Source organism: Dermochelys coriacea, chromosome 9, assembly GCF_009764565.3.
Source record: "Dermochelys coriacea isolate rDerCor1 chromosome 9, rDerCor1.pri.v4, whole genome shotgun sequence".
NCBI lineage: Eukaryota > Metazoa > Chordata > Testudines > Dermochelyidae > Dermochelys > Dermochelys coriacea.
In genome coordinates, this window is record NC_050076.1 from 57,909,199 (window position 1) to 57,937,164 (window position 27,966).

Below are 27,966 nucleotides of genomic sequence, written 5' to 3' on the forward strand. Positions count from 1 at the left end.
TTCTCGGCCCAGGGGCGGGGCGAGGCGGAGCTGGGCTGCGAAACAGGGGGAAGGCGGAGATGAGGCGGGGCTAATAGGAAAGGCTGTCGCCGTTTGGAGCGGTTGAGGGTTGTGCGCGTGTCCCTGGGCGAGGGGAAACTGGGTCTGGGTGGGGCGGGGCCGGTGAAAGCAGTGGCGGTGTAAGGATCCTGCCTGCGTCTTCTCGGAGCTGGTGCCAGGTAGGGGTGGGGAAGGGCTGTGGCAGGAGGCTGGGGACGCGGGGGAGCTAGGAGGGGACCGGGCTGGCGGGAGCTATGGGGAGAGGGCAGGGCTGGCGGGAGGGAGGGTGTCTGGGTGCTTCACGGTGGGGAGCCCTGAAGCCTGGGGGCGGAGGGGACAGTAGGAGTCCCAGTATGGGTGTTGGGAGGGTTGGTATCCGCCTAGGCTTCGGCCCAGGGCAGGGACTCACCTCAACTCCCGTGTTGCCTTTGTGTGGCCAATTCTTGTGCTTTTATTAAAGCTGCAGCTGCTGGAACTGCTATACTGTATGAGAATCTGAGTTTTCATTTTTTTAAAGAAAGCGTCTAGCCCTCCAGGGTGAGGAAGCAAGTGCACTGTGAAGGCACAGAAAACTTTTATCATGTACAATAAGTCATGGATTTTAACCCTGTGAAAATCCCCCTGATAAAATCCTAACAGCCATTAACTTAACCTCACATTTTTCCATAAGAGTCAACTTTGCTGTTATACTTACAAACCCTAGCCTGTTAATCATAGCTGGGATAGGGACAAGCTGTGATTCTTCCTCCCCAGTTTGAAAACAATCAGGGTACATCCTATGTAACTAACTAAATACGGCAAATTCCTCACCAGATTCATTTGCTTATGTTATAGTCTCATTCTTTTTGTCTTTAAATTGTAAGCAATTCAGCATAGGGATTGTCTCTTTTCTCTGCACAGAGCACAGTGGGGCTCTAGTTCCAATTTGGGAGTTTGCCCTACCATCATTAGAAAATATCTTTGTATTATAGTGGTTCAGTCCTGTCTTGGCTAAGGATAAACCATGTGGCCACTGGTTCCTCTGCCTCTGGATGTTGTGCAGATGGGCCTCAACAGATCTGCAGTAGTTATTGATTGGCTCAGAGTGGTTGCTTCCAGAGTGGTAGAACTGGGGGGGGGGAGTTCTAGCCCCCACCCCTGAAATGCTTACACAATAAACTCATACTTGGGAGGGGAGGCAAGATTGGGAATCAAAGAGGCTGGAGTGGCTACCATGGGTTGGGGGTCAGGCCAGAGAGAGGGACCTGCAGGGGCTGGAATAGGCAGGGACTACTGGGAGCCTCCTTCCCAGCCTAGAAACTCACTCCATTTCTTGGCTGAGACTCAGTACCACCTCTCAATCCCCCACGTTTTCAGGGAGCTTCTGCATCACTCCCAGGCTGCTCTCTGGGAATTGTATTGCACAGTCTGCTGATGTGTTTGCATTATAGTGCTCAATTCAGAGATGACACGGCAGTTTAAACTGGCTAAAATGAGAAGGATTTGCTGATTAATAGGCATTTTCCCACAAATACACAATTATCTGAGTTACATAACCTGTCTGGAGTTCTGTCATTGGCAGAGAATCTTTATACCAAATTGAATTTCAATAATTTATGTATTTTCTGGAGCTTAAAATAATAAGAGCTCAACTATGTTGGTGAGAAATTTTATAAAAAATAGCCATTTTGTTTTTGTGGAACCTACACAAAAACAGCGTGTTCTCCCTATGAGCTTGATGCTAGCGAGTAAAGTGTACAAGATTGATCCAAGTTACTCATCTGTTGTGATAATGTTATATGGGAAAAATCTGTTTTTTCCAATTTAAATGGCAGGTGTTTAAGTTCTTTGGACCACTCATTAATTGGTTAATTAAATGTGATATGTTAAAGTATTAACATCATTTTTTATGTGTTTGTTTATTTTTTTAAGGAATTAGATTTACAGTGAATCCTCGAAAAAAATGGCTACACAATTCAGACCAGTAAGTTTAAAGGAAATATTTTTTCTAAGTTTGTTTTCTAAGCATCACTTATTTTTGTTGGAAGTTTCTCCACAGCAGGAAGAAAAATTGGTTATGTACCCTGTCATAAACATGCACCTAAGGGTAGCATAAAATTCCTCCTTTACCCGAGTTTCTTAACCCTTTACAGGTAATCTTGTTGGCACCTGACCAAAGGGACCAATGAGAGGAGAAGATGCTTTCAAAATCTGTGGGGGCAGGGGTTTGCTTTTGTTCTCTTTGTTGTTCGCGCAGGGGTCAGCGAGGAATCAGGACAGGAAAAATACATCTCCCTAAGCCATATCTGAACTAAGTATCTAATCTTACAGAAATAGTAAGTAATCGCAAGGAAATGCGTTAGATTATCTTTTGTTTCATCTTGTGAATTTTCCCTGTGCTAAGAGGGAGGTTTATCCCTGTTTTCGTAACCTTAAAGATTTGCTTAGAGGGGAAACCCTCTGTGTTTTGAATCTGATTGCCCTGTGAGATTATTTTCCATCCTAATTTTACAGAGGTGTTTCTTTTACTTTTTTTTTTAATAAAGTTCTGTTTTCTTTAAGAATCTGATTGGGAGTTTATAGTTTCCCTAAAAACCCAAGGTTGGTTTGTGCTCATCTTGTTTATTCTCAAGCCTCCCCAGGAAAGGGGGTGTAGGGCTTGGGGAGGATGTAAGGGGGGAGATAGGGTTCCAAGTTGGCCCTCCCTAAATGTTTATTTGAATCACTTGGTGGTGGCAGCGTAATCCAAAGTACAAGGGAGAATTTGTGCTTTGGGGAGTTTTTACCCTAAGCTGGTAAGCTAAGGGCAGGAATGGGAACAGGGACACAGGTGTAAGGCTCTGTGGTGTCAGAGCTGGGAAGGGGGACACTAAGGAAGGAAACTGGAATCATGCTTGCTGGAAATTCACCCCAATAAACATTGAATTGTTTGCACCTTTGGACTTGTTGCTCTCTGTTCAGGCGAGAAGGACCAGTGAAGTAAGTGGGTGAAGGAATAAACCCCTTAACACCTAAAGTTCAGATTGGGGAGGGAACCCTGACATACACAGTGAAGACAGGGACTGTCAGCCAGGACGCTGGAATACTCACTCCAGGTATTACTAGTGGGAACGGAACCTGGAGTTGTCGCGTTCTATTTATAACATGATTGCTACTGATGCAGTTTTAACAAGATTCGGGGATGTGCCTAACACACATTTAGGCTTCATCTACGCTACAAAATCCACAGGTCTGGAGATTCAATTACAATAGGGCTGTACCTTGATACTGTGCAGATGGGTAGTCTGACTATTTTTGTTGTTTTTTATTTTAAACCATGTCCCCAGAACTTGCTAGAGCCATTGTTATCCTGTCACTCTGATGTTTAGAGTGCATGCAGGGAGTTAGAATGGGGAAAGGACAAAATCTAATTTAGTTCATGTACCTTTTTGGGCATAGGTAAATTGTACTCATCAAGTGTGAGCTCTATTGTTGCACAACAACTGTTCATTGTTTTCAGAGGAAATTCTGGCACATTTATCCTCCTGATTCTTTTTATATCATTACTTTTTTAAGCTTTCCTGTAATAAGGACAAGTGAAGCTGAGAGATCAGAAAATAAGGGTGAATGAAATAAAATGTTAAGCATACTTCGCAGTGGCAGTTGTAATGCTGCTTTTTACTGGGGCATAGGTAAGATTAGCGCACACACACAAGTTGGAACTTTCTAATCTATGCTATGGCATCAGATGGCTCCCTCACTCTTCATAATTATGACATCTCTGCTTGTTGCAGTGCTTTACACAACCAGTTCAGAGACTCTTCAGAATAAACACTGAACTTTGATGTAACTGAACAAGTCCAGTAGACTTTTCTCATCTCCGTTCTGGAAAACTGGTACTCTGCAATGGGATCCATCTAAAGACACAGCACTTAGAACCCACTGAACAGTCACTTGCCTTGGGCAGTTTCACTGGGATAATTTTCCCCTTGAACTCTACAAAATTTGCTGAGGCGAGTTTTTGTGTAGCAACAATAGGAACGACTGCAACCAGGACAGAGGGTTCTCTGTACAAAGCTCTTCTGCAAAACCTCAGTTGCTCGCTCTGTGCTGGTGTTGAGTATATAGGTCACTGGTCTTATTTCAGGCAGATGAGTACCCGGACCAGAGTGCCTGATACTGATTCTGATCAATGTCTCCATAGAAGAAAGGCTAAGGATTAATTAAAAGGATAAGCTATATCTGCTTGGCTGCCTTCCTGGTTTTGGAGCCATTAGTCCTGCTCCAAGCTTTGTGAGAGAGCTAGTTTCACCTGCTCCTCTCCATCACTGAGAATGAAACTCTATTAGAATAAACTGTAGCAAGCTAAGTTTGTAGGAGGGTTAGAGCTATTTATGAAGGAAACCTCTGGAGACTAGGAGCTACTGACAGCCAGAGTGGACTTTGTTCTCATTGATTTTAAGAGACACTTGGGGCAAATAGATCTACAGTTGCACCTATCATCCACGCTTTGTTTGTAGAGACATGCATGTATTTCATACTGTGCAGGCAGTGCATAGAAGTAGACAAGAATTTTGCAATCTGAGTGCTCTAGAGATTGAGATTTTGTAAATGAGTGAGCAAGTGGAATATATAAAGAGTGGGGCTCATTGGCAGAATGGATGAGGGGGTAGACAGCTGGCATGTTGCAAAGCCCAAGAATCCCAGCTCCTGTTTACAGGAAGCTGAATGGGCTTTTCTAATACTGGGAAACTAATGTATTTCTTTTATATCTGAGCCAAATTAGTGGCATTACATGGGTTGTGAATCAGTACATAAAGTCAAATAGGATTGTGTAGAACTTGGTTCATCATATTTTTAGGGGTGGCTAAGCTCTTGTTTCCCGTTTGTATGGCTCTTGAGCAGTTTCAGCTTGCTTGATACAAGAACTGGGAAACTAAACAAAATAAATGAGTCTAATGAATTTTCGCACTATAATCAGCCTTCTGGAAAGGTAAATATAGTCAGGATAAACCTAATCAATGGGAGAGAATGAGACAGGATCTTCTTACAAAGGGCATAAGCTGTGCATGTCTACTACGCTCTATCCACTGAAGTGGATCTCAATGAGTCGCTTAATACCTGGATTCAGATTCCTCTGATCAACCTAATTACTGACTTGTCTAACTGCAGCAGTGGAAAATTTGAATTCTGGACTTCAGCCAAGTGAATGAGATCATCACTCCTATGATCCTGTAAAGTTCAAGCCTGGGTTTACTGAAAGACTTCACAAGTGTGTCTGCTTGTTATGATACTTCTCTCCCCTTCTTGCCTCTGCAGGCCAGTAAGAAATGCACCGTGATAGGTGGCTCAGGATTCTTAGGCCAACACATGGTGGAGAGGCTGCTGGAGAAAGGCTATACAGTCAATGTGTTTGATATTCAAAAGGGGTTTGAGAATGATAAGGTGCAGTTTTTCCTGGGAGATCTCTGCAGTAAAAAGGTATAGTATGAACAGAGCTGACAAATATAACAGTCTGTTAGGGAACAAAAGTGAAATATATAGACTGAGCTTAGGATCTTGTAGAGGCACGTTCCCCGAGGTAATTGACTCAATTTTTGTGTGAGACGTAATGTGTTCCTTGAAAGGTGGGAAGGTCAACACTACAGCAGTATTTCCTGGAATGGTTGCAGTACGACCTTGTGAAAGGGTGGTCAATTATATCCCCTCTCTGCTAGTGCTGTCCTTCACTTCTCTTTCATCAGTGGCTCAAAATGATCCCTAAGGGAACGCTCTTCTTGAACTCTTTGGAACAGTCCTTGGGTGTTTTAGCTTGTATCTGTACAAGGACAGGGCTTATACCTGCCTTCCAATGTGGGGACATGCATCACGATGCGTCTTGGAAATAACTTGCTGCATGTATCTTAGAGAGGACTTCTCCACAGGCATGATGTACTCCTGAGGGATGCACCATAAAGCTGGGCAGTAATGTTGGGATTTGGGGGTTAAATCCTTGGAAGGGTTCTATGCTGAGTTTTCAACTCCTATCTGAGGCATCCTTGGCCTTCTGCCTGCACCTGACTAGCTGGGCATGGCTAGTCTCAAAGCATTGGGAAGCTTCTGGATTTTTTCCTGGGGGGGGGAGGGGCGGGAAAGGAAACAAATGGAGGTTCCTGCCTAGCAGAAAGAGGTCTGGAGATACAAGAGCTGGTCCTGTATCTCGACTCTTCAGCTTCATGAAGATGATGTGGCTATTACCCACATTTTTCTTGTGAAACATGTGTGTTTTCATATAACCTACACAGTTTTCAAATGGAAAGTACTCCTGGTGTTTTCACTGGTGCCTTGCCCCATCTATCCCCCTAGGACCTGTTCCCAGCTCTACAAGGTGTGACAGTGGCTTTTCACTGTGCTTCACCAGCGCCTTCCAGTGACAACAGGGATCTGTTTTACAAGGTGAATTTTATGGGGACCAAAACAGTCATTGAAGCCTGCAAAGAAGCTGGGGTTCAGGTAAGAATAGAATAGCATATGGGGGGGGGCGTGAGATGCTGAAGTCCTGATATAAGGTTATAGAGCAATAGCAGCATTAAAGAAATGTGAACTTAATGACTCCAATAGTAACTGTAAGACAATTGTACCATTTTCCCCTTGGTCTTTCCAACATCACATGAGCTTTTTATTTCAATTTCTGCCTAATGAAATCATAGAATCATAGAATCATAGAATATCAGGGTTGGAAGGGACCCCAGAAGGTCATCTAGTCCAACCCCCTGCTCAAAGCAGGACCAAGTCCCAGTTAAATCATCCTAGCCAGGGCTTTGTCAAGCCTGACCTTAAAAACCTCTAAGGAAGGAGATTCTACCACCTCCCTAGGTAACGCATTCCAGTGTTTCACCACCCTCTTAGTGAAAAAGTTTTTCCTAATATCCAATCTAAACCTCCCCCATTGCAACTTGAGACCATTACTCCTCGTTCTGTCATCTGCTACCATTGAGAACAGTCTAGAGCCATCCTCTTTGAAACCCCCTTTCAGGTAGTAAACCCCCTTTCAGGTAGTTTACAGGTAAATACTCGAGCACTGGATGAATGAGAGACTTTATTTTTTGGTGGAGGGAAGATTACTTGTGAAATACACCCATTGTACAGTTTCTGGGCGGAAATACAGAATTACTAAAACAATACACAGAATTAAATGATGCATGTCAAGTATGGACGCCTGCCCCACAGTTGCTTTCTTTCTGTAATAGGCTGCTGGGAGGAAGATAGGCCATGCGTTGTTTACCTTCAGGCTTCAGATTGGGATTCGTCAGAACAAGGAGTACATCTGAGTCTAGAACTTGTTAGGCAGAAAGTAATGTCTCTTTTAAATTGTAAAAAATTAAAAAGTCACATTTCAAGGGTAATTTGGTTGATGGTATTTCTGATCATCTATATATCTTTGACTTCCCATTTCAAATCTGCTGGGCTATATCATATTCCAACAAATGCAGCATAAAAATCTTTTTAAAGATACTTTAACGACTAGCAAATGCCAATATGTGCTTTTTAAGAGGTATTAAGAGTTGAAATGTGCCAGGAAAGCAGGCTAAGTGGGCATTCAAGTTCTCCTTGGAAACTGTTTTTCCCTCTTGATTGACAGCACTGGAAATTGTCTGAAGTGTCCACTTCACCTGTTTCTGAAGCATTTTGTTACTTCAGTAGGATTATAAAATCCTTAGAGTAGGGTATATTATGAGAAGTTTATATTGTCAGGCAGTCTGCAGTGGCTCACGACCATGAGTTTCTACCTCAAGGCAGTCTGTCAGAACCAGGGGAGATACCGCAAACTGGGGGTGTATTCTATAATTAGATTTCACCAAGCCAGTAACAAATGTGAACTCCTGAATCACTGTAACAGTTTTAGCAAGGAGTCAGGCAGTCCTCTTAGACTCTCCAGTCTATCTTGCCACTCAGACAAACTGGACTTAGTGATAAATGGTTATGTATACCAAAAATCATACCATATTCACATTGCTTCCAATCCCAAGAGACCAGTTACTTACCCCAAATCAATTGGTATCCTAGATTTTACACCAAAGACAATGCCTGTAGCTTATTACAAGATTGGCTATCTAAAGGTTTATTAACTGGGGTGGGGTGGGGGGGAGTTAGTTACAGCTTAAAGCAGGCAAATGTATATACACAAATGACTTACCATCTAAATTCTAAGAGTGACAGTGTTGTAGTATTCTGTCAATTCAAAGTGTCTTTCAGAGCAAACCAGGAGGTAGCCCCTGGGAATTTCTAGCTTCAGTTTGGTAGCTCTGGCCCTGTGAGAGTTCAGACTGCAAAGAGAAAAATCTTCCTGTGACTTTGTTTTATTAGAATTTATTAGAATGGCAATAGGGCCATTAACCAGTCTGTTGTATTGCGATGTTCCTTGATGGCCCATCTGTTTTTGATAGTCCTTCGGGATGACTGGGATGCCTGGGTTCATAAGTTCAGAGTAAATATTTTCAAAGTTATAAAGCAATACTTATGCGTTTTCTTAGTATGGAATACCAACATTACAAGTGAGATTAATGCATGCAAAATTTTACAAGCATTTCGTAGAGTCTAAACATTAAATACATTCTTATAAGATAATACCTATTTCGAGCAAAACTAACATACAAGTGAACTAGTCTGGTCTCCAGCTATGAGTTCGTCAGTTCTTAGCGAATGCCTGCAGCATGGGCAGGAGCTGGCATCTGGTCTGCCAGCATCACATATGTATAATGAGAAGTTTATGTATATTTTGTTTTTTTCTGTGTATTTAAAAATTAATAAACAGTTCATAGAAATGAATACATTCCTTGGAATAGGGACTTCCTCTGATTTTTAAAGCAATGCACTGTCTAATGGAGTTCAGTTAGGAATATGGGTTTTTTATAACCTGTAATTTTCAGATCACTTTCAATTAAAGCATCTCTAAAAGAAACTGCTGCATTTTCTGTAGAACTAGCCAAGAAGAAGCTAATATTGTTCCTTCACGTTGACTTTCCCTTCCATGCAGCCTTTTTTAAACAATATATGTTTTGGCTTATCCTCTAATACAGTGGTTCCCAAACTTTAACAGCTCGGGAACCCCTTTTCACTAAATGGTAAAATCTCATGAACACCCTCTTAAAAATGAATATTTCCAGAGATTTAAGTTTAAATTTCCTCCGCACTCCGTGGGGCTCCTGCTGCTGGAGCCTGTTGACCACCCTGGTCAACTGAGCTCGGGCTGCGGGTCCCGCTGACCTCTAGGGCTTGGGCTGCCAGCCCCAACTGCCAAGCCCCGCTCTCCCTGAGGCTCAGGCTGCCAGCCCTGTGCGGAGCGCTGGGGTTTGGGTGGCCGGCTCCCCTGCTGACAGGGACAGGGCTTGGGCTGCCAGCCCCAACTGCCTGACCCCGCTCTCCCTATGGCTTGGGCTGCTGGCCCCGCATGGAGCACTGGGTTTCGGGCTGCCGGCTCCCCCACTCATGGGGGCAGGGCTCGGGCTGTCAGCCCCAACTGCCCTGCCCCACTCTTGGGCTGTCTGCCCTACAACCAGGTCCCACCTGCTGCCTCCAATGCGTGGGGTCCTCTGGTTGCCATTAGTGAAATTTTTCTGGCGAACCCCCTGTAACATTCTGCCAACCCCAGTTTGGGAATCACTGCTCTAATGCATTACTTTTCTTCCATAACCATTGTCAGAAACTGGTGTTAACCAGCAGTGCCAGTGTAGTCTTTGAGGGCATCGACATCAAGAATGGAACAGAAGACCTTCCTTATGCAAAGAAGCCCATCGACTACTATACAGAGACCAAGATCCTGCAAGAGAAGGTATACAGCACCATGCTGCTAATACTATCACTCTCTGGGCTTAAACCAGCATTTCTTCTCTGAGTGATGGTCCCTATGTGGATTCCAAACGTGGGTGCTCATGTGCGCCATATGCTGGAGCCGAAACTGTTCATAGTAGTGTCAGTTGACCCTCATGACCCATGCTGAGGCTTTAAGAGGTTGCATGGGTTGACGCTGCTCCAGTTCCCTCTTACCGCCGCATGGCCAGAGTGGGAATCCCTGTTCCTCGGTGCTCTTAGCTTAATAAGAGACTGCTTCTGTCCATTGTACATAGTTTTTTTTCTCCTTAGTTAGTTTTTCGTCGTGTACTTATTTGTTTATCATTAGTTAGTTAGCTCTTTCCCCTAGACTTCTCCCCTCTGGGGAGTTTTTGCCTGGCAAGCTGGGTTCAAATACTGTATTCCGTGCCCGCAGTCCTTGGCGAGGCTCATATTGCTGCCGACAGCTCTATTTGTCGATCATTTCTGTTGCGCATCCGCAAGGCCAGAGAACGTCACCTGCCACAAAAACCTCATGGAAGAGGCAATGCAACACAACCATGTGTGCTTCCGGGATCCATGGATCTGCTGGAACGGGGTTCAACACTGGCAGTCAACACCTCTCCAGAGTCATCCCGCCCAGCACCAGCTGCATAAAAAGCACACTCATGGGCAAAAAGGCAGCTCCCTGATGGCGACTGCCTCCAAGCACAGTGTTATCTCCCTGAGCTGTGCCAGGTCGGGTGAGAAGTTGCTCGCCAACTCAGACGCTCCTGCTCCAGAGAAGTCCCACTCTGAGCACAAGTCTAAGCACTGCCGCCGGCCATGGTGTCTGGCCCACCACTGTCGCCTCAGGCTCTGTTCAGCCTGCCGGGTCTATCCAAATATACCTACCCAGTACCATGCATTCCAGGACACTTGTCTCCCCTTACACCAACGGCTAAGCTTATGCTGCTGTACATGGTCTCTCTGCCCTGTCCCGGGACCTCTGTCACTATCTGCCTACCATCCCCCCTGGACGAGCTGCTCATCCAACCTTCTGCTCCGCTCTTCTACACTGGGCCCCTCTGCAGAGGAGCCTCTGTTACTCCTGGTCTCTCACACCAGCGGTGCCAGCGGTTCTGATGCTCTGCCCCTAACAGACCTGTCTTCCGAATCTAAGTGGTCTTCCAAACAGAACACTGCATTCTCTCCTTCACAGTCCTACAGCCCGGACCTTTGGTGCCATCCATACCCTCCTGCATACGCCCCACTGGCCAATCCATAGTACCATTACTGCCGAGCACCACTGCTGCCTGGTGACTCATATGCTGGGCCATACTGGGCCGTGTGAAAGTCCTACCACGACTGTGGCATGCCACCTCACTTGTGACACTGTCCATCCCCAATGCACGTGGCCCCTTCCTCCATCTTTGAGGATCCACAGGCTGTCCCTGTTCCGGCGGCACTGGTGTTACTGACTGTGACCTCATCAATCCCAGTCCATACGGGCGCTTCCTAGTCTCCATCATCCCTCCTGCACTCTCACCTCCTGCTGACCTAGTGCAGTATTAGGACTTATTTTGATGTCCAGGACCTGCAGGATCAATTCTTGGACATCCTACGATCTCCTGGACCCTTGCGTATTTCCCTCCCGATTCACAACGCACTCTTACAACTGGCCCAGACTGTTTAGCACGTGCTTCTGGGATCCACGGATCTGCTGGAACGGGCCTCCTGTGCCCCAACACCAAAGCGGGTGAAATGCTGCTATTGTATTCCCTCTAAGGGCATGGACTTTCCTTTCACCCATCCACTCCCTAACTTGCCAGTGGTCCAACCTGTGACTGAGCGTGCCCAGCATCAACACCTGCGGTCCACATCCCTGATTGGACTGCCAAGAAGTTGGACCTCATGGGCTGCAAGGTCTACTCCTCTGCTGGCCTTCGATTCTGCATCGTCAGCTACCAGGCCATCTTGGCCAAGTATGACTTCCTGTCATAGTCCATGCTTGCAGACTTCCAGGCCTTCCTTCCCCCAGAGAAGCAACAAGACTTCTGATGCCAACTGGCTGAAGGCAAGTTGGTGGCCAAGGTTGCTGTCCAGGCTGTGGTTGATGCTGCCAATACTGCCACCAAAGCCACAGTCCTGCTCGCTATCATCCGGGGTCATCCTTCCCTGGGATTCCTGGCTTCAATCCAGTGGCTTCCCGAAAGAGGTCCAAACCATCCTTGAGGACCTCCCCTTTGACAACCATAAGTTGTTCAGCTACAAAGTGGATGAGTCCCTACACTTCCTCAAGGGCTCCTGTGCCACTCTCCAGTCCCTGGACCTTTATCCCCCTCCCCCCCCCCCCCACTGCTGCTCATTACCAACAACGTTCCTCCTTCCATCCCTGCCCTCAGACCACATACCAGCCTTATCACCAGCCCTATTCTCAGCTCTCACAGGATTCTTCTCTGCGCCACCTGTGCACCCAGCGACCTTGCTAGCCTGCCACTGCTTCATCTGTCTCTAGCATTCCTCGAAGCAGCCCTTTTGACTCCTTCCCACCACTTTCCTGCCACTCCACAGGTGGTTTCTGGGGGGTCAAAATTACCACCGACTGCTGGGTGCTGGACATTGTTCATTGAGGGGTAACTGATTGAGTTTCTCTCCTTCCTGCCCATCCCGGGAGCACTCTGCCACATTATTGCACTCTCCCCTTCTCCAGAAGGAAGCATATGCCCTCCTTCTCACCTCCTACAGAAGGAAGTGTAAGCCCTCCAACTCAAGCACTGCTGGGGCTTCTATTCCCCTTATTTCTTCTTTTCGAAGAAAGATGGTGGCTTTGATCCTATTTTGGACCTCCGCCTTCTGAATAGATTTATCTGCAACTTCCGTTTCCTCATGCTTCACCCTCCCCCCTCATTATTTTCTCCTCTTCTCCCCCCACTCCACCCCCAATGGAGCTTGGTTCACAGTATGAAGGCATCCTTTTATTTATATTTCCATATCGACATCCACCCTGCTCATCGTAAGTTCCTCCGCTTCACAGTCAAACACTCTCATGATCAGTTCCGGGCCCTGCCCTTTGGGATTGCTAATGCCCCCCATGTCTTCACAAAGGTCTTTGCCCTCATGTCAGCTCATATTCTGTGTTCCCATGCCTAAACAATTGGCTCTTCATGGCAACATCCCAAGCCCATCTCACCACTATTCAAACCTTGCGCGCCCTCCTTGGCGCTCTAGGGGTTTGCATCAATGAGGAAAAGTCTATCTTCACTCCTTCCTGTTCCCTCACCTTTATAGATGCTCGCCTGGATGCTGTTGCGGCCTGCACGTACCGTCCCTCAGAATGCTTCACTACTCTCACCACCCTTCTGCTGCCACCCATGTACCCACATCTGTCTTGCCTCTCCCTTCTGGGTCATATGGCGGCCTGCACCTCCATTACCCCATACACCTGTCTCCATTTGTGCTGCCTCCAACTGTGGTTCCAGTTCATCTACAACCTCACACAACATGGCTGACCGTACCACCCCAACCTGGGTCCTTTCCACTTCACGGCCTGCTATTTGATGAGGCTCCTGCGTAGACAACACATGTTCCTCTTCTGTTCGTGGCATCCTTTCCCAGAGTCGCCACCCGTCTACTAGGGCATGTTACCAAGCCAAAAGGTGCCGTTTTGTTGCCTGGGCACAGCACTGATGGCTCCCCTTGGACTATTTCCGTTCCTGCCATTCTGGACTACCTCCTCCACCTCCATCAGTTGGGCCTTGCCCACTCTTCTGTCCGTATCCACCTGGAGGTGCTTAGTGCTTCGATTTCTCCATCTTTGCCCACCCGACTACCACCTCCTCTCTTTTGGAGCTTTCTCAACGCCTTCCCTGCCATATGAAAGCCTACTCTTCCCTGGGGACCTTAACCTCATCCTCTGAGTCCTCACCAAACCACCATTCGAGCCACTTGCAACATGCTCCCTCGCCCACCTCTCCATGAAGGTGGTGATCTTAGCGGTCATCACCTCTCTAAGGCGAGTTAGTGAACCTAGCAGCCATGATGGCAGGACCCCCCTTTACTGTTTTGCACAAGGACGAGGTCTCCCTTTTGTCTCCATCCCAAATTCCTCCCCAAAATTGCTTCCCCATTTCACCTCAACCAGTCTGTGCACCTCCCCACCTTCTACCCTAAACTGCAGGCCTCTCCCCAGGAATGGGTTTTTTACACCCTGGATGTCTGCCACGAATTGGCTTTTACCTCCAGCATATCCAGTGTTTGTTTGTTTTTTTTTTTTGGGCCTCCCCACTGGCTTTTTATCACTATTGCTGCTGCAGCCATGCCCTTTCGTTGCAATGCCTCTTAAAATGTATTTCTTGTTGCATCATGGACTGCTATACGCTCTCCCATGTTTCTCTTCCCTCCCTTCCCCTGGGAGTCATGGCCCACTCCACAGGGGCTCACGCTGCTACATCCACCTTCCTGGTGGATGTCCCATGGCATGACATCAGTTGGGCTGCCACCTGGGCCTTGGTCTACACCTTTTCTGCTCATTATGCCATAGCCTTTGCCACGTTAATGGATGCTGCGGTGGGCTATGCTGTTCTTCATACTATCTCTTCTTCCAAGCCCTCACAGCCACCTCCTACCTGTGCACTACTCACTATTCTCCCACGTTCGGAATCCATATAGGGGCCACCACTCGAAGAGGAGGAGGTTACTTAGTATAACTGGAGGTTCTTCAAGATGTATGGTCCCTATCTGGATTCCAATGCCACTCTCTTCCCCCCCTACTCTGGGCTTCTTTGTTGCCAGGTAAGAGGGAACTGGAACGGTGTCAACCTGCACAACTTCTTAAAGCTTCGGATGCAGTGGTCAACGAACACTACTATGAACAGTTCTAGCTCCAGAACATAGTGTGCCTGCACACCCACACTTAGAATCCAGATACAGACCGCACATTGTGAAGAACCTCCAATTACAGTAAGTAACCTTCTCTTCCCAAAGTGGGACATGCCTTATGCAGTGGGGGCAGACAACTAGCCATGGGGTGGACAGACTTGTTAGTTGTTTTTTAGAGTCTCAGCTTTCATTTAAAAAACAAGATGTCTCTAGCTCTTATGGTTGCAAAGAAAACCTTCATAACATGATCCAAGTATAACTGATGCAGCAAAGTTTGTCCAAGTTCTCAGAGCCTGAAAGGATAGATCTAAACTATAAAATGTGCCATTCATTTCACCAGAGCTCCTGTTCTTCTTTAGGTGTTTGCTCATGTTGATTCCATTCTAGGGGTGGGTGTGTGTGCGTGCGCGCGCGCCCACGTGCACAGTTATTGGACGCTTTTGCCTCAGTAGTATCCGGAGGGCTGGCTATGGCATCCCCTTGAGTGCCGCGCTCATGCATCAGTATATCAGGCGCCGCTGGCCCTACCCGCTCTGTTCCTTCTTACCGACCATGGTGGTTAGTAGGAGCACCTCTTTCCTTTGCTTTGCAAGTGGTCAGCATTTTTTTTTTCCTCCCCCCTACTTGATCTTTAGTGAATCAAGCTCAGGTTGCTTGTTTTGTTTTATTTGCTTAGTAATCTGCTTTGTTCTGGTTGCTGTCCCTTTAACCATTTAAAATCTGCCTTTTAGAGTTAATAAATTTATTTTGTTAAACCCAGTTTGTGCAATTTTTAACTGGGGGGGGCAAGAAGGTGTGCATAACTCTCTTCACATTGAGGAAGAGAGTGAATTTTTGAGTTTGTGCTGTGCAGATCTTTCTGTACAGTGGAAGACAGTATTATTCTGGGTTTATTCCCCAAAAGGGATGTGCACGTGACTTCAGAGCTGACTTCAGTCTGTGTCTACGCAGCTGGGTGTGGCCCTACCTGTGCTGGAGAGCCTAATTCAGCAAAACAGGGAGAGGGAATCCAGGCTGGTGGAGCAGGATGAGGGGCTCAGTGAAACCACAGTACATCAGGTGGCACCGCTGCAGGGGGTTCTAACCCGTCACACACAGCACCCAGTGCTTCGGCATGTAGTGCACCTCCGGCACCAGGCTCTTCCCAGCAGTGGTCCCCTTCGCCAGTGCCCACGAAGAAGGCCAAGAAGAGGGACCTGGCACTGAGCAAACTGGATAAAGGCACATTGGGCAAAGGACACTGCTTGTCCCACCCACGCACACTGGAGATGCAAAGGGGCTCTGCCCCGGGGAGTACCCTCTAAGGGACCCGTCACCAACTCCAGGGAGTGGTAGGGGAGCCAGTCTGATGGTTCAGTCAATGCTCTCTCAGCTCCTGGTGCCTGGAGAGCAACAAGCTCTCCTGCCGCAATCAGCACTGCTTGCAACGATGGACCCGGCTAAGTCTCCTCACAGAAGCAAGCCTGTCATGAGGGCCTCCCAGAAGGTAAGTGAGCACCCCTGGTCTCCGGAGCCAAGGCAGAGCCATGTGTTGCCACAATGTTGGTCTCCATGTCAGCCTAGGTCACCAGTTTGTCACTACAGGTCGCCAGCACCGCTTTACCGGTCTCTGCCTTGCTCAAAGACTCATCTAGAGAGAGACACTGGTCGCCTTACAGTTGGCACCAATCATCTTTGTGATGATGATCACCATCACTGAGGCCTCAGGGATGCTCCCCGACTCAGCATCTCTCCCCCTACTCGGTATTGGTTGGACCATTCCAGGCACCAGGTCACTTGCAGCAATGGTTAACTGCCAGACCCGGGCCTTGATGACCCCGCCCTGATCTCCGGAGGAAGAGGACTTCTCCATCACAGAGGAAGTTCAGCCCCTACCTAGACAGCAGCGCAACTGGACTCTAGAAGGTGCATCCGCTGTGGCAACGCTGACTTGGCAGCAGCGTCAGTGGCTGACACAATGGTCCCATTGGAAGGCCTGGGATGCACCCGTTATGCTGATGCCCCAGTCCCACCAGTCCTTGGTTGCCACATCGGCCATACCTCAGTTGGCACCAATGGCACTGGGCTCAGTGCAGGATGTGCCGGTGGGCACTGTGGTGGAGGAGTAGGTGCCCACCCCGAGGCCTCCTTCCCCTGCCGGGGAAGATGCCCTGGGCCGTCCCCCGATAGTTCAGTCATCCTCCTCCTCCTCCGGTGAGGTGGTGGCTGGGCCCTCCTGGACTAGCCCACCGGATGACTTCAGAGATCATCAAGTGCTGCTCTGCTGGGTGGCCACCAACTTGGGCCTCAAGGTGGAGGAAATGACGGAGCAATCGGACACTTTATTCAATCTGCTCTCCGTGTTCGCCCCCGCTCATGTCGCATTCCCGGTCCTGAATATTGCCAAGACCATCTGGCAAGCCCCATCCTCCATCCCACCCACTTCCAAGAGGACAGAAAAGTATTTTGTCCCCGCAAAGGGATTTGAATACCTATACATCCACCCACCCCCGGAGTTGTTGGTCGTGTCGGCAGCCAACAAAAGGACAAATGGGCTGGCCAGTTCCGTCCGAAAAAATGAGGCCAAGAGACTGGACCTTTTTGGATGCAAAATTTATTCCACGGCCAATCTCCAGTTCCGAGTGGCAAACCACCAGGCCCTTTTGAGGCATTATAACTTGTGGGACTCCCTCAAGTTTAAGGACTCCATGTCCCAGGAGGTGGCCCAAGAGTTTGGGGCTCTGGTGGAGGAAGATACCACAGCGGCTCGGTGCTCCCTCCAGATGGCTTGGGATGCCGCCAATTCAGCTGCCAGGGTGGTCACCTCAGTGGTGGTCATGAGGCACAGTTCCTGGCTCCAGAATGCTGGCCTATCGTAGGAGATGCATGCTTCTATTCAGGACCTCCCGTTTGATGGAGCTGGGCTCTTCTTCAGCCAAATGAATGCAAGGATGCATGGCCTAAAGGATGCTCAGGCCACCCTCCACTCACTGGGGATGCATGGTAGCCATTCCGGCCACCCCCACTGCCAAGGCAGTGGTAGCCTCGGCAGGGACCTGCAAGGAGAAGGGACTCTGGTTTTAGTCACCACCACCCTTCATCCTCCAACTCACCGGCACAGCCTGGCCCAGCAAAACACCATGGGGGCCAGAAGTACTCGTTTTGAGGGTGCGCTTGAGAGTGATGCAACAGTCACCTCCCTGGATCTGTCCCACCTTTTCCTTGACTGTCTCTTCTGTTTGGCCTTGTTGAGGGTTACCTTGGACCATTGGGTGTTAGACATCATGTCATCAGGCTACACCATCCAGTTTTCGGCCACCCCTCCCTCCCACCCTCCATCTTTCCCATCCCTCTTCAGGGACCCTTCTCACAAGCAGCTCCTTGTTCAGGAAATAAACAAACTTCTTCAACTGGAAGCGGTGGAGGAAGTCCCTGAAGAAATGGGGGGGGGGGGGGGCGGAAGGATTCTATTCCCACTATTTCATAAACCTAAAGGCAAAAGGGGGCCTACGTCCCATTCTGGACCTGCGATGGCTCAATAAATACCTCAAGAAGTTGAAGTTTTGCATGGTATCCATTTCCTCCCTAGCTCTGGGAGACTGGTATGCTGCTTGACTTGAGAGATGCTTATTTCCATATCTGTCTTCCCAGGACACAGGTGGTTCCTTTGTTTCATGGTGGGCCAGCGCCATTTCCAGTTTACAGCGGTCCTCTTTGGCCTATGTCAGGGTTCCCTCCCCACTCTGAACTCTAGGGTACAGACGTGGGGACCCGCATGAAAGACCCCTTAAGCTTATTTCTACCAGCTTAGGTTAAAAACTTCCCCAAGGCACAAATCTCTGTTTGTCCTTGGACTGAAGTATGCTGCTACCACCAAGTGATTTAACAAAGAACCAGGGAAAAGGACCACTTGGAGTTCCTCTTCCCCCAGCAATCTCCCCAATCCCTTACACCCCCTTTACTGGGGAGGCTTGAGAATAATATCCTAACCAATTGGTTACAAAGTGATCAGAGACTCAAACCCCTGGGTCTTGGAACAATGGAAAAATCAATCAGGTTCTTAAGATTTTATTTAAAAAAAAAAAAGGTAAAAATCATCTCTGTAAAATCAGGATGGAAAATACTTTACAGGGTATTCAGATTCAAAACACAGAGGGTTCCCCTCTGGGAAAAACCTTAAAGTTGCAGAAAACAGGAATAAACCTCCCCCTTAGCATAGGGAAAATTCACAAGTAAAACAAAAGATAAACTAAGCCAGGCAAGGCGGATTACCTATACTGGTTGCAATATTGGAGACTTGGATTAGGATGGGTTGGAGAAGATGGATTTCTGTCTGGCCCCTCTCAGTCCCAAGAGAGAACAGCAACAGAAACAAAGCACCCAAAACACCCCCCCTCACCCCGATTTGGAAGAATCTTTTGTTCCCATGGTGCCAACCAGGTTATTTGAGCTTCTTTAACCCTTTACAGGTAAGGAGGAATTTTAGGCTACCCTTATGGTTATGATAGCCTATCCTCGGCTCTGCAGGTCTTTACAAAATGAATGGCCCTAGTAGATCCCAGGGGATCTATTCTTATCTTGTCGATTGGCTCATCAAGCGCAGATCATGTATAGAGCAGCCTCAATCTGGTACGAGCCACGTATCGCGACTTGGGCCTGTTAGTGAACGAAAAGAAGTCAACTCTTGTACCAGTGCAATGGCTAGAGTTCATCGGGGTGGTTCTCAACTCCATGCGGGCAAGGGCATTCCTCCTGGAGTCCTGCTTCTGAGACATGTCAGATGTAATCTCTTGTGTGAGGGATCATCTGCTCACCACCGCCCGCACCTGCCTAAAGTTGTTAGGTCATATCTCAGCCTACACCAACATGGTCTACCATGCCTGGCTCCTTCTCTGCCTGCTGCAGGCATGGTTGGCATCAGTCTACATCCCCAACAGGCACAACCTGGACCCGGTAATCAAGGTGCCAGACCATGTTTGGGCATCCCTGGCATGGTGACTGGACCCCGCATCAGTCTTGCAGGGAGTTCCCTTCACAGCTCCGGCCCTGTCATTGACTCTGGTGTCCGATGCCTCAGACATAAGCTGGGGGAGCCCACCTGGGAGGGTTCAGTACACAAGGCTGCTGGTCGGGGGTCAACCGCTCTCTCCACATACGTGTCAGGGAGCCTCAGGGCGGTTCGCCTGGCCTTCCAGGCTTTTTGGTCCCAGCTGCAAGGCAAGGTGGTTCAAGTCCTGATGGACAACACCTCCATAATGTTTTATATCAAGGAGGAGCCAGGTAATAAGCCCTTTGCCGGGAAACCTTCCAGCTCTGTGACTTTTGTGTGCAGCATGTCATTTATCTTGTGGCAGCGCACCTTCCTGGGACCAGGAACATTTTGGCAGATCACCTCAGCAGAACCTTCTCATCTCGCCACGAGTGGTCTCTCCACTCCGATGTGGTTGACCAAATCTTCCGGAAGTGGGGGTCTCCCCAGGTAGACCTGTTTGCGACTTGCCAGAACAGGAAGTGCCACCTGTTCTGCTTGTTCTGGGGAATAGACAGGGACTTCCTATCGGACGCCTTTTTACTCCTGTGGTCTGGGGCTCTGATGTACGCTTTCTTGCCAGTGTTGTTGCTCCACAAGGTCCTCATGAAGGTCAAGCAGGACAAGGCCAAGGTCATCCTGATCGCCCTGGCTTGGCCTTGCCAGCACTGGTTCAGCGTGCGTGTGGACCTGTCAGTGTCGGACCTGATCCGCTGCTCCGTTGGCCGGCTCTCCTGTCACAGATCCTGTCACGGCTGTCTCCTGCATTCGAACCTGGCAGCGCTGTACCTCACAGCTTGGTTGCTCCATGGTTGACTACTGAGAAGCAGGAGTGCTTGGTTAGACTCCAGCAGGTCCTACTGGGAGGCAGAAAGCCCTCCACTAGAGCTACCTATCTGGCTAAATGGAAAAGCTTCATGTGCTGGACTTTGGCCCGAGGGGTTGGGCCTGAGCAGGTCTTGCTGCAGCTGATCCTGGACTACCTTGTACATCTTCAGCTCCAAGCCTTGTCCATTTCATCCATTAAGGTCTACTTGGCCGCTATATCAGCCTTTCACTCTCCATTCCAGGGCAGATCAGTCTTTGCCCATGGCATGAGGGTCCGGTTCTTAAAAGGTCTGGAGCGGCTCTACTCTCAAGTCTGGGATCCTGTCCCTCCATAGTACCTTAATCTGGAACTCAAGCAGCTCATGAAAGCATCCTTCGAACCCTTGGTGTCCTGTTCTCTTCTGCTCTCCTGGAAGGTGTCATTTCTGGTGGCGATAACTTCTTCCCAAAGGGTTTCCGAGATTAGGGCATTCACATTGGAAGCACTGTATACTGTGTTCTTCAAGGATAAGGTCCAGCAGCTGCCACACCCGGCTTTCCTGCCCATGGTGGTTTTGCAATTTCACACGAGCCAGGACATATTCTTGCCAGTCTTCTTTCCAAAGCCTTATAAGTCTGAGGAGGAGTGTCGGTTGCACTCCCTGGATGTTAGGAGAGTGCTAGCCTTCTACGTCGAAAGGACCACACTATTTCACAAGTTGACTTAGTTCATCACGGTGGCAGATAGGATGAAAGGCCATTGAGTGTCCGCCCAGAGGATTTTATTTTGGATCACTTCCTGCATCCGTTTCTGCTATGATTGGGTGAAGGTGCCTCTGCCAGCAATTGTCATCTCCCACTCAACTAGAGCGCAGGCCTCGTCTGCTGCCTTCCTAGCCCAAGAGCCCTTCTAAATATCTGCAGGGCTATCTGTTAGTCCATTCACACATTCATGTCTCACTACATGCTTACCCAACAAGCTCGAGATGATGCTTGCTTTGGTAGAGCAGTGCTGCAAGCTGCACGCGCCCACCTCCATTAATACTGCTTGTGAGTCACCTAGAATGGAATTGACATGAGCAAGCACTTGAAGAAAGAAAAATGGTTACCCACCTTTTCATAACTATTGTTCTTTGAGATGTGTTGCTCATGTACATTCCATTACCCACCCTCCTGCCCCTCTGTCAAAGTTGATGGCAAGAAGGAACTGAGAGGGTGTAGGGCCAGTGGTGCCTGATATACCGACGCATGAGACTGGCACTCAAGGGGGCGCCACAGCTGGCCTTCCAGATACCAATAAGGCAAAAGTCTCCAACTGTGCATGTGGGCGAGCACACTCCTAGAATGGAATGGATCTCGAAGAACAACACATCTTGAACAACAGTTACAAAAAGGTGGGTAACTGTTTTTTTTTATTTAGTCTCCTTGCTGACAATCTCAGCAAAGAGATTAATGAGCCATAAAGAGTGCATGAATATCTTTCATGTAGAGATGGAGACTTTCAAAAATACAAATAGCGGTTTGCATGCACCTTTGAAAATCTCCCCTGGTGCCTTTAAAATAGCATTGTGGCACACTGATGGGGCAGTGGAAAAGATGCTTTCACAGCAGATGCTCATGCTGTTCCTGTTCTTTGGATAAATATAGAGCTTTGTCTTCACAGCTGTCAAACCTGCCCTTATACCAGCAGTACCTTCGCTTAATAGAAAAGAGAGCAAAGTAAACCTGTTATATAAGTTAGACTATTGAAGTATGGTATACATTTGAGACATGTTTATTTGTGCAGAAGGTGTGCAAGAGGATTACTGTGGAAAGAGCAGGAAGGTGAGACTGAGACCGATAACGTTAAAGGGACACTGTCAACTTAATCCCATGTTGTACAAACACATTTTGTTGCCTCTGGTGTGGAGAAAATATTCCATTATGAAAGTAAAAACTTGTCTGTCTTTGTGCACTTTGCATTTTCTCCCACTTGGGACATTGAAAATCTCTGAAGTCTGTTTCACGTTCAAAGTCTTAGTGCTGCAGCAGTTGGGTGTTAAATATGGCAGGGGACTGTTTTTAAATTAAACAAAACCAAATCCTTGTAATTGGAATTAAAAAAATGTATGGAAATAGTTTCAAATTTCATAAAGTTTTCAGCAGAATTTACATTTGAATCCCAATTTAAGTTGACCCTTAAGTAAAAGTATTGGGTTTAACAGCCTTTTTGCATTCCTTGAAAAAACCCTTAATTTTTTTAAAAAAAAAAAGCTATGTACTTGCTATTCAAAAATTGCATCAGAGCATCTATTCATTTGCAAACTCAGCTGCCTTGCAGATTGATGAACTAATGGAGTACGAGGCTTATGAATACACGATTAGACAAATCCAGCCCAATACGCCCATAATTATGCCTTTGTTTTTGGCAAAGCAGTGGAACTATCCATATTTATTTGCACATACAACTCAGTACTTTATAGCTAATAACACTGGGTTTCTTCTGGGAAAGACACCAGCTGCTGGAATATGGTAGAACATGTTGTTTGGAAACTCTTAATGGAACTAAAACTAAACTAAGTGTGCATGTTATCAGTTGGTGATTCCAGTGGAGTGAGATGATGCTTTCTCAAAAAGTGGATTAAGGGAACTAACGATGGAAATTTTTCATTTATTGACGAGCTAAAGGATTTTGGGGTGGAGAAATAATTCTTTCTGCTTCTCCTATTCCCCACTACCTTAGCAAGAGATGGATGGAGTGGTGCAGTTCCAAAAGTTCCAGGCTTTCCACTGTTCACCTGTAGATATGATTTCCTTGGTCCTTGTTGAGACCTGAAGAGGCTCTCTCTTTTGTTGGCTGATCTGTGAAGTTGTCTGACAATGAAACTGGATGCGGCCTTGTCTGCTGCCTTCTTGGCAGGAAGAGGAGTGGAAAAAAGGAGACGATCCAGAGGGAAAAGGTGCTCAACAGAGAGACATAGATGGGCATTAGCTCCTACCTTGATGCTGGAGAAAGGTTTCCCCCGAAAAATGTGGAGGAAGTAGTTCTATGGGATGATGCAAGGGATGCATTTCTAAGCCAGCTGTTGGTCTCACCAGTCTTTCTTGACTAACTTTTTGTTTCCCACAGGAAGTGCTAAATGCTAATGACCCAGATGATGATTTCGTCACAACTGCCATTCGCCCTCATGGGATATTTGGTCCCAGGGACCTCCAGCTGGTTCCCATCCTCATTCAGGCAGCTAAGAGTGGCAAAATGAAGTTCATGATTGGGTGAGAGAGACTCGTATCTTTGTCTCATGGGAAATTTGATACCAAAGTGACATACCCCATTTGGAAGAGAACATTATTAGATCTGTAGTGTCAAAGATGTGGATGGTGCTTCTCCAATGTTAAATCAAAGACCCTGCCTGGAGATGCCCAAGAACTAGGCAGAATGTATGATTTAACAGTCCATCAACTTCTGCACAGAACCTACTCAGGAATCATAACATTTTTTCCCAGGAAATGATAGGTTCCCCAGCTATACCACCACTGCTTTGATCCAGGATTCATTTTGAAGAAGACTTCTTTTTGTGGGATACTGGCACTGAGATGAGTTTGTCTCCTGTTTGAAGAGACATCACTTGAGCTAATTATTAACAGTCTAGAACAAATGTATATAATTATAACATAACTGTACAAATATTGCTTAATGCACTATTGGATGGTGCTTAGACTCAACAGTAATGAGAGTGGCATATGAGCTTTTATCAGATAGACCATCTTTAAGAGTTTCTTGTTCTATGCCAGTTTATAGTGAAGATTCTTGATCATTATGGCTAAATTATGGTTGTGACATTACAGGTCAAACTATAAATCGGAGAGAAGTTACATTTAATGCCACAGCCTAGTAGTTTGGACAGTAGTTCAAAGCTGACCAGTCACACATTTATCATGGTCCAGTTATGTTCATCTGTAATATGCAACAAGACCTGACATAGCATGGATTGTGTTACGTTAACTCATCTAGTGTTATACAATTGTTGGCATTTGACTGTCTTATTGTGCTCTCAAAACTTAAATTGCATTTTGATATTCATATTGATAACTATAATAAAGTTCAAAAACTTTGCTTTTTCATTGCAAGTGGCACAACTGGTAGTGTGGAATTTAAAATTTAGAGCAAGAAATAGTACTGACTGCGATTAAGACTTTTTTTTAGACTCGTGTATAGTGATTTAAAAAATAAATTTCCCATCCAGTTATAATAGATTTAATTGCATACTGGGAGGGGTAGAGGGGGTGTGTGTGTATGTGTGAGAGCTATTTAGAGAGAGAGGTGTCTTGTGTGGCTTTTGTGTTAGCTTGTACCTGTGCCATCAATTAAATTTACCCTCTCAAGCTGCTTTATGAATCATGAATCCAAATAAATTTAAGCTTCCCCATCTTATGTTACTGAAACATTTCTTTTATAGTTCTCCATTTTCCTCCCTCAGAAAGGTGTTGGCTCTGCAGAACTAGAAACACTTACGTATTCCCTTCCAGTGAAGACTCTCTTCTTTTCTATCTTTGTATGACCCATTAAAGCCACAATGACTGAAAATTACAATCATCAGGAGTTGTTCACAGCAATTTGCTTTCATGGACAGGGGCTGGGGGAGTGCATCTGACAATCCAGTTGTTGATTTAATTAGTCTCTTAAAGAGAAATGAACATAGTGAGTTAAATTCAACTCAGATGTAAGCAGGTGAAGATCCCCCTCATTTTGGCCAGGGCTAAATTTGGATGAAATGTAAATGTAATGAGTCAGGCAAATTCATAATTGAGCAGAAAGCTTGTCCTTAAATAACCCTTTGTGTGCTAGATATAATAGTCATATCTATTCTGCTTCTGTGAATTGTTCCACTGATGTTCTGTGGGTCCCAAAACCTTCAGATTTCAATTAGATGTGACTGCAGGTTTTGAAGCCTTACCTGGGACATTGGACAGGAGCTGGGATGGTGCTAGGCTTGCTTCTGAATAGTGATTTAGGCTTTGTCTACACTAGCACTTTTATTAATCGGGGTGTGGGAAAAAAAAACACGCTTTCCCATCAACATAGCTGCCACTGCTCATTGGGATGGTTTAATTATGCTGGTGGGAGAGCTGTCTCCTATTGGCATAGAGCAGCTACACAGGAGACCTTACAGTGGCGCAGCTGCAGCGGTACAGCTGTGCCACTGTAAGGTCCATAGTATAGACAAAGCCTTAGAGGCTTCTCTTTCAGAAATGGGTTGGCCTGAACAGGACCTTTTTCTGACATCTGGGGAAGAGGTAGCTGGGAGCTCAGCTATGTTGGTAGCTTTGCCTTTTGCCACTTGCTGATTTTCATTGAGATAAGCTTTTTCCTTTTGTGTATGCAGGGATGGGAAGAACCTAGTAGACTTTACCTTTGTGGAAAATGTGGTCCATGGGCACATACTAGCTGCAGAGCATCTTCATAAAGACTCTCCGCTGTGTGGGAAGGTAAGGTAGTCTCCCCATTGCGTATGGATAGCAAAACTGGGTGTGATCAGAGGTTCCATTTTTTTTGTATCTTCCTTGTTCACACACATTTTGTTCCCTTAGCTCTTCTTTCCTCTCAATGACTTGGATGAATTTTTATTACACAGGATTGCACTAACAAGAATAAAACCCACTATGAAAAAGTGCTGTGTAAACTTTCCCCAGACTCCATCTCCTCACCCACACATGCACTGCTCTGTCACACCCCAGGGTCGGGACTTAACTGAGGTTGGGGGAGTGTGGTACCCTATCCATGCTCTGCACACACTCCTGAAATAGCTGCATGTTTCTGCTAATAGGATTGACAGTAAAATAGTTAATACTGACATGGAAGTATTGATCTCAATGGGATGTTAACTTTGAAAACCAGTGGAAGTAGTTCATACCTTGTAGCTATTTTTCTTTTTTGTCTGCAGATTCATTCAGCTGGCTGTGCATCTGGTAAAAGGTTCTTGCAACCATAAGAGCTAAGATAGATAGACTTTAAACTTACTGCTCAATCAAAGCTCTAAGCACTTAAAAAGTATAAAATAGCACCTACTCCAGCAGAAATTCTCAAGGTTATCTTTGGGTAAAGAATTAAACAGTGCAACAATCACTAATAGTCCGAGGTCTTGTCTACACTTAAAATGCTACAGTGGCACAGCTGTAGCGCTTCAGTATAGACACTGTCTACACCAATGGGAGGGATGGTTCCATCGGCAGAGGTAATCTACCTCCCCGAAAGGCGGCAGCGAGGTCAACAGAAGAATTCTTCTGTCAACCTAGAGCTGTCCACATAGGGACTAGGTTGGCTTAACTATGCCACTCGGGGGTGTGAATTTTCACTTCCGGTTTGTTGAGAGCAGTGGGCTCTCTTAACAAAGGAGGGAATTGTAGTTCCATAAATGGCCATTTCTTGATATTAAATATAGTTAGTTTTTCTTTTTTATGTCTGATACTAAGAGTCATCAGAGCAAAGCTGCGGGTGTTAATCTATTCAACAATAAAATGAAATTAAAACTAGGGTTTTATAAAAATGTGTCCAAATTGTCACATTTAACCACAAGGCTTTTTTTAGAGTAGCAGCCATGTTAGTCTGTATTTGCAAAAAGAAAAGGAGTACTTGTGGCACCTTGGAGACTAACAAATTTATTAGAGCATAAGCTTTCGTGAGCTACAGCTCACTTCATCGGATGCATTTGGTGGAAAAAACAGAGGGGAGATTGATATACACACACAGAGAACATGAAACAATGGGTTTATCATGTTCTCTGTGTGTGTATATCAATCTCCCCTCTGTTTTTTCCACCAAATGCATCCGATGAAGTGAGCTGTAGCTCACGAAAGCTTATGCTCTAATAAATTTGTTAGTCTCTAAGGTGCCACAAGTAAGGCTTTTTTTGTTCTTTTTTCCAGGCATTTCACATCACAAACGATGAGCCAGTCCCTTTCTGGTCATTCATGTCCCGTATCTTGACTGGCTTGAACTACAGTGCACCCAAAACCAAATCCCTATTGGGTGGCATATTACTTAGCCCTCTTACTGTCTCTGGTGTTGCTGCTGCTGAGTCCAATCATCACGATCAAACCTACCTTTACCCCCATGCGGGTAGCATTAGCTGGGACATTCCATTACTACAGCTGCAAGAGGGCCAAAAGGTACATGGGCTACAAGCCGGTGGTGAGCCTGGATGAAGCAGTGGAGAGGACTATCCAGAGCTATTCCCACCTACGCCGGCCCAAGTAAGGAGACCCAGAGGAACCCCTTTAGCTAACAGATTTAACAAGGGCATTGAAGAGACCCTAATTCTCTGGACAAATGAACCTTTCTTCAAGCCTCTCCTAGGGATAAGAGTTTCTCTGGATTGAAGGACTTCATCCTGTAGTTGTACTAACAGCCTGTACCTCCCTGTGACTGCTTTGTGTGACAACCTGTTCTAAAATAGCTATTGGCTGCTACTCTGTTTATTCAAACACCCGAATGTTTCCTCCTAAAA

General features: G+C 46.6%; 2 protein-coding genes across 2 annotated transcripts; both read left to right on the forward strand.

Moving 5' to 3' along the window:
- Positions 1-64: 64 nt before the first annotated feature.
- On the forward strand, positions 65-27,966 carry NSDHL (NAD(P) dependent steroid dehydrogenase-like). Its single transcript, XM_038416517.2, is given in 9 exon segments — positions 65-218; positions 1,951-2,002; positions 5,317-5,478; positions 6,343-6,489; positions 9,680-9,808; positions 23,592-23,734; positions 25,846-25,948; positions 27,386-27,477; positions 27,479-27,966. Coding segments are annotated over 8 exon segments (1,035 nt in total). The 5' UTR covers positions 65-218; positions 1,951-1,981; the 3' UTR covers positions 27,717-27,966.
- Positions 12,710-23,392, forward strand: LOC122455644. Its single transcript, XM_043491658.1, has 2 exons — positions 12,710-22,306; positions 23,205-23,392. The coding sequence occupies exon 1, from the start codon at positions 19,185-19,187 to the stop codon at positions 20,127-20,129; it is 945 nt and encodes a 314-aa protein (XP_043347593.1). The 5' UTR covers positions 12,710-19,184; the 3' UTR covers positions 20,130-22,306; positions 23,205-23,392.

Coding starts and splice junctions, on each gene's coding strand:
- LOC122455644 (XM_043491658.1), top strand. CDS start 19,185: ATGAATGGCCCTAGTAGATCCCAGGGGATCTATTCTTATCTTGTCGAT.